This window comes from Leptonychotes weddellii, chromosome 13 (genome assembly GCF_054177405.1).
Source record: "Leptonychotes weddellii isolate Sample4059 chromosome 13, ASM5417740v2, whole genome shotgun sequence".
NCBI lineage: Eukaryota > Metazoa > Chordata > Mammalia > Carnivora > Phocidae > Leptonychotes > Leptonychotes weddellii.
Window position 1 is genome coordinate 62,420,830 of NC_138381.1, and position 12,559 is coordinate 62,433,388.

Genomic DNA, 12,559 nt, shown 5'->3' on the forward strand with positions numbered 1-12,559 from the left:
AATACTAGGAGGTATATATTGTCATTTCCCTCTTACAGGTAAGGACTGAGGTGTAGAGAAAGGAAACAACCTTGCTCAGTCGATGCAATAGCAAATGGCAGCCCTGGGATTAGATTCCAATCTTTTTCTAACAGAACATTTCAGAAACAGGCCTCCTGTGAAGTGATTGCCACCTAAAAGAAAATCAAAGGGAAAGAATTCTCCGAGGGTGGGTGGCAATTAGGCAAATAAAAGGTGAGCCCCAACTTGACCCTGAGAGAAAAGCTTATACATTCCACAGCCATTTTCCACCAGCACTCCATAAAATTAGCTTCCCTGGATCCTCTGGAGCTGGTAGAAACACCACGACAGGTGATAGCCCATAAATGTAATAGTCTTTAGATTACCAAATTAACGGGAGGAGAGAAAATATACACAAGAGAACCCTCAGCAAGAAGCAGCCCTGGCGTCTTTAGAGGAAGAAATAAAGGTAAACTCAATCTCACTTTGTAATTATATTATTGAATTTGGTTGGCAGTGGTACTATGCTCTACCATGCAAATTTGCATAAACATTTATAAGATACAATGAACTGAAATTGCTGAAAGGCTACCTGAAAAGGAGAAATGGAAAACAGGAAAAGGATAACAGGAAAAAGCGTATCATTTTATATTTATATTTATTTTTATACTTTCATTAGCGATTTAAGGAAATACAGTATATATAAGGATGTAAATATATCTGCAGGAGAGGTAGTTGCACTGCTATCTTGGTTGGTGAACATGAGTGAAACCATAAAGTAATGATTTACTAAAGTAAATAGACTTAATTCAGTTAGCAGTATAAGCAACAATATAAAAAAATCAGGTAAGTTTCAATATGGATAAATATAACATATTTATTTGGGAACAGGGACATATTGATGTGGATTGGCCCTACCTTTAAAAAAAAATGAAATCTTGAAACTTCCCCAGAAGGCCAAACCACAGGCATGCTTGTGCACATCACTGGAGCTTTGTTTCCTTACAGAAGTACCTGGACTAGGGAGCTTCCTCTGTTGCATTGAAGGATTACAAAACAAAAACAATTGCTACAACAAGAGATCAGACCTCTACGTAAAGTGTGTAAAGTGACCCAAACTGCACAGCAACGCAACAACAGCACGAACTTAGAGAGCTAGACAGGATACAATAAACAGTGGGTAAAAAATGGGCAGCAAATGATGACAGGTTTTGTGAATTACAACCATATGACAAAAAGAGAGGTCATTAAGATGTGAGATGATGCCTAGAACAACACTGTGCAAAGCAAAAGCCTCTACAAAATGTTAAGAGAAACCCACCTGGAATAGACATGGTGGTAAAGGCAATGCTAAAAATAAATGAGATAAATCAAATTGCCTTAAGGAAAGAGGAGAAAATATTGAAGCGCTCCAGGCACCTGTAAGATGCAGCTTTCCCCAGGGTCAGCCTTAGGTCACTCAGTGTAAGATGGGAAAGAACATGGCACAGAAAACCCTAAGGGGGACGGGCAGCACTGAGCGATTCTCGCAGTGCAGGGAAGACTTCCTTACATTTATCTAAACAAATTGCTTCAAAGGCAAAATGGTAAGTATGATTCTGCTGATCTCAACACATTCACTCCAGGATTCTAAGGCAGCAGCAGAAACACCTCAGAATAAAGAAGTGATATCTTCATGAACTACATAAAAAAAATGTTCCATGTAAATTGCTTGCAGAAGGGTATAGGAAGAGAATGAGAAAATGCCAGAAAATGGCAAGGAGAGACAGATTGATTTTTGTTGTTGTTGTCCACTTCCCCCCGCAAGCCCTGGAGCTCCAAAGCGCATCTGCTCTAAGTCAGAGTTTATTAACAGCAGGTCCCCCAGTGGGAGAAGCCATTAGGTTCCTACAGGCAAAGACTCAGCTTTGTATGGGGTTATAAAATCACATGAGGAGAGATTTCCTTATCACTTTTTTTCTAAAACATGCAACCTTCCACTTCCAGGAAAATATTTTTTATAGCTATGAATCACCCAGAGACTATATGAGTCCCATTTAGTTCACCAAACTTTTACTTAGCATTTATTTTGAGCCAAGTACTGTACTAGCCGATATATTAAAACTATATAATGCCACAAATATTTTCAAAACTAGATACAATGTCTAATGATACTGCCATCAAACTTTTTAGGTTCATTCAAAAACATACCATTTCAGAGATAAAACAGAGTTCTGCTTGACAGAATCTAATTAATATGAAACATTGTTAGCTGTCTACTATTTGATGTCAACCCACCTGAGTGTCTCCATTTACTGCAAAGATGGTACCTGGTGTATCCTTTCAGCCCAATCTGTCTGAGGGCTGCCGCAAAAATCAATGTTCTTCAAAGTGAAGCCAATCGGTTTTGGGCCTTAGAACTCCTTCCAACCTCCAATACTATTTTCAACCCATTGTTCTTCCAGAATACCAATTGTATAAAACAGAAGTAACAACAGGAGAAAACCATATAAACTAGTGTCTGTCTTTTCTCTTTCCTTTTAATTCAACATAATCTTTTCATGTTCCTCTGAAAAATGTTAGACACAGCCTACAGTTAGATCCATATTTCCTTTTATGAAATATTAGAATGTCTAATATCTTCTCTTATTTGATTATTTCTAGATCTAGATCTAGATTATTTCTTGATGGCATATTGGTCCAACTGAGTAAATCAATTTATTTCTAGAGGTGTTGTGATTTAGAGGTACAGAATCTTAAGACTATTTTTAAAAAAAAAAAGTATTCTTTAGATAACCCTGAAATCCAGAGAAGTTAATTCATTCACACACAGTCATACAGTTTATGAAAAATAAAAAAAATATATAATCCAAGTCGATAAGCTTCTGGGCCAGTGGCCTTACCACCATCCCATTCCACCTCATTAACATGAGCTACTGGCAGTGATTCTTGATCTTCCTTTGTGTAAAATATCCAATCTTGGCAAATTTGATAACCTATCAGTTTTCAGTGGCTGAGTCCAAAGTCTTCAAAGGCTAGAAATGTCCTACTTTAAATTACTGTCAGACCAAATACTTTCATCATATTTACCTCTCATGGGAGATTTCATGGCAGCTTCTACCATCCCCACCAGAAGTTGGAGACTCTTGGGGTCCTGAGCCAGTCCAGAGGCAAAAGCTGCCAGGGCATCGGCATGACGTCCGAGGTACTGGAGGGCAACACCCTGTCGGAAGTATGCCTGGAAATAAAGAAAAGATAATGCGTGTTTTACTTATACACTATGCTCCAAGAAGGCTGATGGTGATTCTTTATTACAACAACTGGTCAGCAGACCTAAGATGGAGATTGTCTTGGTTCAAAAACCTAGTAAACAGTTTGAAATCAATTCTGATTTCTTCCAACATCATAAAATGTGAACATCCTTCTTCAAAGAAATTATATTTAAAACTTTCACTCTTTTCACTTCTAGAACATTTATTAATTCTACCACATTCTTTGGCATTTATTTACAAATTGCTTTTTCTGAATGATTTTCAAAATATTTTTTATCCTATCTTTAACAACATAAACTCCTCAAAGACAGGTGTTTGGAGATTTTTCTATATCTCACCAAAGTATCTGGTATGGTACAAGATAAATGAGAGACACTCAAATCCCATTTATTTCAAATTTTCCCCTTTTATATAATTAAAGGGAAAAAATCAATGTGTGATGGTTATTAAGATAGTTTTAATAATGAGTAATATAACATGGCTACATTTAATGTGGTGTTTCAGACATAATATTTAAAAGTTGTTATCTAAAACATGTGTGCTTCACTCAGAAACAAAATAAGATTATTGTCCTTTGTGTTCTTTAATTGGATTAGTTTAAAAACTAGTATTATCAATTCTGATTATAAGAAAACATCCTTCCTTCCAGCTAATTGCAGAAAGGGCCAGAAAATTAATAAAATATTTAAATTTTAGAATAGTCTTAAGATATGCAGTTTGTTTTCAGGCACACAGTAAAAAGAAGTAAATGAACAAAATGTTACTAGCATATAACTAGCAAAGGACCTTGTACCTGATTAAATGATAACAAAAATGACATTAATACACTCACTGGTTATATGACATCTGCTTCTAAAATACTTGGCCTCCTGTTTCACTTAAATAATCTTATGTTTATAACACACATTTAACTTTTTCAGTCCAATATACTTTGAAATTGTCACAAATTGTATTCATGGGATCTAAATGAAGTTTCAAACAACTCCTAAAACTGCCACTCAATAAACTTAATATATAATTTTATAATTTTATATTACATACACTGAGAGAGAGCACTTTTCATGTATACAAAACATAGGTACTTACCTTATCTTATTTCATTTTTATAACTCTCTGTTGAAGTAATTTAGGATAGGTAATACTATTAAGTGTTTCTATTAAGAAACAATCCATAAACAGAATGAATACTCAATTGTGGGCTATTCAGACTTCTATTAGTTTAAACTACAAGCAGCTGTTAAAACTCAAACCCTAGTAAGACAATAACCTGTAAATGCACTTTCATTACTAATTCATAAAATCACTTCCTTTCAATGGACTCAGCCACAGTTTTAATCTTTAATGTGTTTGTAGACATTTGTCACTACCTTCTTCATGTCACATTTTAGGTGATTTCTATAATCCAAGAGGCAATATATACCACATTCCAACTAAAAATAACTATAGTTTAGCTTTAATATAGAATTTCTAGAAAATGTAAACTAAAAAAAAGTATATTTATATATACACATATATATGCCAAATATCTGTAAATTATTATTATTATTTATGGAGAGAGACAAAAAATGTCTAGTTTTTTATTTCAGGTATATATTTTAAGAAACACAAAAATCTATTGTAGTAATCATTTCAATTACAATTACAATACATGTAAGTCAAATCATGCTATACCCCTTCAACTAATACAGTGCTGTCACTTCAGTAAAATTGGGGGAAAAAACACCAAAAATCTTATAAGAGTCTCAATGAATTTTGATAATTTCTTGTATATTTAAAACAAAACTTTATCATTCATTACTTCACTGAAAGAACAACTGTTTTCCCTGTTTGACAATTAAATCACTGAAAAGTATGATTTATCTATTCTGTCCAGGTAGGCAAAGTTCAGTGTTAAATGCGAGTTAGGGTCTCAAGTTTACACAGCAGTTACACAAGAAGCGTGTGCATGTTTTGTTGTTTTCTCAGGGCACTCAGAAATGAGATGAGAAAAGGTAGAACTTGGCCATGCTGCCAAGGAAAGGAATCCTGGCTTCCTTTCTTCAGAAGATTTTGAAAAGAGCTATAGGAGAGAAGGCTCAAAGGTTTCCCTTGGTCCTCCCGTAGGCCCCTCCAGAACCCCCAACTCAACTTTATAAGATTTCCTCAATTAAAAGCTTAAGAGTTGTATACCTGTCAAGACATAAGCATAATTAGTTCAAACTCTGACAACCCCCTGTTCCAAACTCATAGATTGGGACTCCCCCAACTTTTTCCATACAATATTCATTGCATGTACAAATAGCTGTTGAATAAAAATTAGTTATCTATATTAGTTATCTATACTTTTGTGAGAGAAATGCCACTATGGAGTTCAATTGATGATGATAAAACATGGACTGTAGGTTACTGTGATAGAATAAAAAGAATTTAGCACAGTGTGCCTGACAGAGAGTAAATACACAATAAAATTAGCTATTTTGATTAATGAGAGAAGAATCATAATACATAATTACAGACCAACAGAATATAAGGGGAGTCTAAGAAATATTTCAAATAGTCTATTATTCAATATAATATGATTCGATTCCTATCACTGCTTCATCCACCCCTCCCCTTGCTCCCTAAAAGAGTGTTTGCAACTGGGAACTCATGGCTTTAAGGCTCCCAGACAAAATCTGATCCACCCAACTAAAACAATTACAATTATCAGGTTTTGGGAGACTCAGCAGCCACTCACTGGACCCTCTGTCAGCCTTTTCCAAGAAGAGGTCAAGATATGCTGAGATTCACAGCTGTTTACCGTAACTTCAAGAGAACTGATGTGATCTGCTATAGCCTATCTGCTTCTCCCCTACTGGTTCCTGCTACTAATTTTTCTCTTACCATTTCACAGGAAGCTATGTCATCTAGGAAAGGGGCAAATTTTGACCCTTAAGGATTGAGCAGAAGTAGTATAGCAAGGGAAGGGGACCCATGGAGCAATGTTGAACACTTGGTGCCCAGCCAACCTCAGCAACCCCCTCACATACACCACATTCTAGCCACAGGTTATGCAGCAGATGGAGAAGGAAGGGCAACGTGGATTCACTGCTCAGAGCGCCTATACCCTGAGAATAATGGTTTTAACCTGAAGCTTCAGCCAAGAAGAGAAATTTAAAGGGAGTTAGTGAATGCACTGGACTAAAGGTGGGATGCCTAGAGTTTCAAGTGTTGCAAAGTCAATCACCACAAAGAACCATCAATGATTATAACCCACACATGCTACTAAATAACCTCACAAATAATATAAATACAACTGGTTACAAGAATAAGTTTCCATACTTCCTTCCATTAACACTCCCAAAAAATCTACAGCACCAGGCACTGTGATGTGTACCACAAATAAAGTCAGGACTCTTAGCCTCAAGCTACTCACAGTCCAGAGGGAAAGAATATAAAAAGCTCTAAATGTCTTGACTGCTACCTGCAGTAGCTGCTTACTAATAGTAAGGGCTTGTAATATTTCAGCAGTAATAAAAATGTAACTAATGACCAAAGTATTTATGCCTGTTGTTGAAATTGTTAGTATTTGCTTTTTATTATGTGGCCATTCTTTTCATCTCATAGCGTTTGCAATGGACTGAATGTTTGTATCCCTCCAATTATGTTGAAACCTAATCCCCACCGTGATGATATCTGGAGGTGGAGTTTTAGGGACATGATTAGGTCACAAGAGTGAAGCCCCCATGAATGAGATCAGTGCTCTCATAAAAGAGACCCAAGAGCTCCCTCTCCCCTTCTGCCATGTGAGGACACAGCAAGGCAGAGACATGGTCTGTCTATTCACTAGGAAGTGGGTCCTTACCAGACACTAAATCCGCCATCACCTTGATCTTGGACTTCCCAACAAGAAATAAATGTTTGTTGTTTAAGCCACTCGGTCTTTGGTATTTTGTTACAGCAGTCCACATGGACTAAAACAGGGTTAAAGTACAAACACTCAAAGACTAAACGTGGGAAACAGTAAGCTCTTCATCCTTCAAGCACCCCTGGAAGCTGTGAAGGACCTGGAAGCCTTTACTTTCAATATCCCATTTCTGGTTTCCAATTCTAAAACATTACTAAACTCGGCCATAACATAACATCTTACTCTCCCACAGCTCAAATGAGTGATGAGGTAAATTATGCTTATGGGCACATGTATATATTTAGGACATAAAATATAGAATAAATACATGTAATATGTAATGCTACATTAAATTAAACATGTTTGCTTACATGTACAATCTATTACTTAGTTCAAGCATTCACAAGTATTCTGCTTTCAATTAATCTGTACTTTCTCATGTTATACATTAATATTCCTAATCTGTCTTTCACTGTTTGAACATTTTTACATTTTCTAAAAAAATACGTCTATAACATGGTGATACACCTGCTAGCCAATCATACCACCTGCTACCACATCATTGCCATCTTCTTCAACAAGGTTTATAAATTGCATAACTATTTTACTCTATTTCCCTTATTATTTTATTTAAAAATGAGTAGAAATGGGGAAAACAGAAATGCCAATTCTCGTTTTTAAAAAACAGCAGTATTAATCTATAATTTAACACAACTGAGTCAAAACGAAAATGATTACAGGGTGCCAAAGGCAGAAAAACTTTAGTATCACTGGATATACACACAGAACAACTAACTATGCTCAGTTGTGATGGAAAAGAATAAAATTAGAGAATATGAAAAAATGATTCTTAAAAAAGAAAGGCATTATTTGAGATTTTGTTTTTTAGTTATCTAGGAATTAACACTTCCCACTCAATGAACATGTCAATCTCTGATTTAATATTTTCCTTCTTGATATTTTATGTATTTGGACTTTCAGGAATGCTTTGTATGGGAAAGTAAGACTATTACTTAAAATATATATGAAGCATATGAGCACAATGTAAATATATACAAATTACCTACTATCACATTTATTATATATTATAAATTATACATGTCACATAAAAATGTGATACATAAAAATGAAGACACAGAACCCATATCCTCAGTAAGTTGTTTTTGTTTCTTTTTTTTTTTTTTTAAAGATTTTATTTGTACCTGAGAGAGAGGGAGCATAAGGAGGGGGAGGAGCAGAGTGGGAGGGAAAGGAATAAGCAGACTGTGCTGAGCCCAGAGCCCAACACGGGGCTCCATCCCAGGACCCTGAGATCATGACCCAAGCTGAAACCAAGAGTCTGACGCTTAACCAACTGAGCCACCCAGGCACCCCCTCAATAAGTTTTCACCATCTTATATCAAATAGGCACCTGTATGGACACATACATGCTAATTATTTTTTCTTTTTTAACATGCAAATTATTTCTGTTATATATTTTGTTACATATGTTTCACTTAGAAAAAAGGAGAAATTTTTTTATTTTTTTTATTATTATGTTATGTTAATCAAACTCTGGAAAGAGCCGAGAAATTTTTTTTTTAATATTTTATTTATTTATTTGAGAGAGAGAGACACAGCAAGAGAGGGAACACAAGCAGGGGGAGTGGGAGAGGGAGAAGCAGGCTTCCCGCTGAGCAGGGAGCCCGACGTGGGGCTCCATCCCAGGACCCTGGGACCATGGCCTGAGCCAAAGGCAGACGCTTAATGACTGAGCCACCCAGCCGTCCAAAAAAGGGAGAAATTAACAGAACTTTCTGCAATGATAGAACTGCTCTATGTACTCTCTAATAATGGCAGCTTCTAGCCAGTCACACTTGGCCACTGAGCACTTGAAATGTGGCTAACATGACTAAGAAACTAAATTTTAAATTTTATTTCATTTTAATTACTTCATATTTAAATAGCCAGGAGTGGCTAGTGGCTACTAGATTGGACAATGCAGTTCAAAAATTTGGTCTTCCTCTAACAACAGACCGCCAAAGACAAATCTAAACTGGAAATTGAAAGGCGATATATTAAGAGAAATAACTACTACCAAAGCTCTGAACTAAAGCTATGTGCCTTACTCCCAAGGCAGCTGTGGTGAAAGAAAAAGGACTCATAAGGCTGACATTGGAATCCTGTCCTGATTACTTTCTAGCTGTGTGACTTTGACCAAGACACTTAACTTCACCAAACTTCGTGTTCCATTTCCACTTATAGAGAGAATAATGATGACCTCAAAGAGTTGTAACAATGCTTGCTGCCTGATAACACATATGAAATATAAAACACAGAGTAGCCACTTTTTAAAAAGTTGAACAGAACTGAATGTTTCACTAACTGTTACTCTTATTTGGTATTTGCTGTTTAATCAAGTGGCTCATCTGCTTCACTAGCTTGTAGATCAGAAATCACCTTTGGTGAAGTGGGCCAGGGACTGACAAAAATTATACACAAAACAAAAATTAATGATCATAATGACTACCTTGAGTGACTAGGGAAATAGTTAATTTATGTTTGGCACCTTCTGTTTAAGAAGTCTGTAAAGTAGGGGCGCCTGGGTGGCTTAGTCGGTTGAGTGGCTGACTCTTGATTTCCACTCAGGTTATGATCTCAGGGTCGTGAGATTGAGCCCCGTGTTGGCATACAGAGTCTGCTTAAGATTCTCTCTCTCTCTCCCTCTCCCCCTGCTCCCTCTTTCCTCTCTTAAAAAAAATTTTTTTTAATAAAAAAAATGTTGGGGCATCTGGGTAGCTCAGTCGTTAAGCATCTGCTTTCGGCTCAGGTCACGATCCCAGGGTCCTGGGATCAAGCCCCGCCTCAGGCTCCCTGCTCCGTGGGAAGCCTGCTTCTCCCTCTCCCTCTCCCACTCCCCCTGCTTGTGTTCCCTCTCTCGCTGCGTCTCTCTCTGTCAAATAAATAAATCTTTAAAAATATAAATAAAGATTATGTATTTATTTTTTAAAATAAAATAAATAAATAAATAAAATGTTTACACTTTGGCAGCTGATTGGGTAAGTTTCAATTATCTAGTAAATTCATTATCTGGGAAAAACATCATACGCAGTTTAAATAAGGTCCACTGGCCCAGGTGAAAAAGAAGAAGGAGGTGGCAGAAAATAGATGACCAAAAATACAGTCCAAAAAAAAAAAAAAACAGATGACCAAAAATCTCTGTGTAGAAACATGAAAACAGGGGGCGCCTGGGTGGCTCAGTCATTAAGCTACCCTGCTCAGCGGGAAGCCTGCTTCTCCCTCTCCCACTCCCCCTGCTTGTGTTCCTCTCTCACTGTCTCTCTCTCTGTCAAATAAATAAATAAAATCTTTAAAAAAAAAAAAAACATGAAACAGTCTTTCCTCTCAGAGACTTTATACTGACACACTGATTATGAGAATTACAAGGTTTACAAGGTTGTAAGGCCCAAGCCTGACACCTATTTTATTTACTTATTTGTTCATTTGTTTATTTATATTGAAATATTTTTTAAGATTTTATTTATTTTTTTGACAGAAAGAGAGAGCACAAGTAGGGGGAGCGGCAGGCAGAGGGAGAAGCAGGCTCCCCGCTGAATAAGGAGCCCGATGAGGGACTTGATCCCAGGACGCTGAGATCATAACCCGAGCTGAAGGCAGATGCTTAACAAATGAACCACCCAGGCATCCTATTGACACCTATTTTAGAATTAACAAGAGCCCCATCTTACCATAGCAGTCCTGCCACTATAAATCATCACTAAGGTCTACTGCATATATGTAGGTGTTTTATTTTCCAAAAACTTTTGCGGTTTTCATTCGTTGAACTGCTAATTCTGTGCCCCAAGGAGTGCTGGGTGCTTTCCATAGTTTATCACTAACCCTCACAATGTCTTGGGAGACATTCTTATAATGCCTATTACACAAAAGAGGTGGTTATGAAACTTTTCCCAAATCATACAGCTACAAAGTGAGACAAACCACTGCCAAACTCCTTCTCTTTCCACTATCCACACTACCTCTTTGATAAAAGAATTAATGGCGTGCAATTAACCTCTAAATCAAGGTTTTTGTCTGTGAACTCTTGTACTTGCAAAATTCAACCTATGGAGGCAGAAATGAAGGAAAATCAGAAATGACACAGAAAATTTATGAACATGAATATTTAATCTCTATTCCATTAGCAACCGTTGATTGTAGAACAATTTTTAATGAATTGAATGGAGGAAAAATTCATTTCATTAACCTTTCATAAAATGTATTATTATTGAACCAAACAGGCCACTGTACTTGCAACTCAGTTCGATGTTAATTAGATTACAGGCATGAGGTTTTAAATCAAAGAGAAACAAAAGGAGCCATCAGCAAGCTTCTCAGCCCTTGCTTGTTTGTTTGCTGGCTAAAATCAATTTTTACCCACAATACAATTTGCTATGCTTCTTTTATTTTCTGACATTTTCAAGTGAATTTTCTCTTGCTTCTGTATGCTGACACTTTGTATTAAAAGTAAAAATAAAAATAAATAAAGAATCAGCAAAGAGCACATTCTTCATGTAGCAATATGTTTTACCTGCTCAGCTGGGAGTAATCATTCCCATCTCTCCAGAAAACTACACTTGTATTTTTTACTAGTCCTCCTTATTGTATGCTGAAAGCACATGCAAGAGATTGGAAGCTATTTTAGAAAACACCATTATTGAGTTTGCAACCCGGAGTCAGAGGCCCAAATGGCCTAAACATAATGTTCTAACCAAATCTGCAGCTGTGAACTGTTTTTCTCCCCAACATAGGTTTTTGGTCCATTTAATCTGCTCTCAGTCCTGACTGTTTCACATCATATCAGTTATTCCTTTTCCCAAAATTAATTTTTAGCTAATTGTATCAAAAGGTAAAAAAATTATGGGAAAATCATATTTTAAAAAGAAATTAGAAATCTGATAAGAAGTTAAAGAAAAGATGAAATGACAACCAGGAGTTAACTAAGTAGGTGTCATTTTCTAGCGCTGGAGGGATTCCCAATGTTAATGTTTATGTCAGATTATATAATGTGTGTACCATCATCTGGAGTTTCTCTTCTAAGCTTTAAAAATAAACAGTAAAAGAAGTCTGAAGTCCCCTAGAGCAATGGTTCTGAACTTTCCATATCTTGTGCCTTCGCTATATGGGTGGGGCATAGGAAGAGTATAAAATCATGCCAACAAGAAAACCAGAGAACTTCCTGAACATTCTCCAAGAAATCATCTGGCTTTAGCATGAGTTCTATGCCCCTGCCCTACCAATCCTCCTCCAGTCCTGGAACACAGAGTTTGTGTGCCTTCACACACATAGCCTGGTCCTGCGGAATGTGGTAAGACCAGAAGCAAAATGGAAAAAAAATAATGGTGGCCAGAGAGAATGGTGGTTGTGGGAAAACAGTGAAGCCAACAGTATGGGAATGAAAAGAGAC

At 36.6% G+C, this 12,559-nt stretch overlaps 1 protein-coding gene across 1 annotated transcript in view; it reads right to left on the reverse strand.

The window, feature by feature from the left end:
* The window catches only part of LOC115944744 (tetratricopeptide repeat protein 28-like), a 127,789-nt gene that overhangs the window by 10,641 nt on the left and 104,589 nt on the right, over positions 1-12,559 (reverse strand). Inside the window, exon 2 of the mRNA XM_081801869.1 lies at positions 3,070-3,217. Coding sequence (XP_081657995.1) covers positions 3,070-3,217 — 148 coding nt within the window. The remainder of the gene's footprint in view (positions 1-3,069; positions 3,218-12,559) is intronic.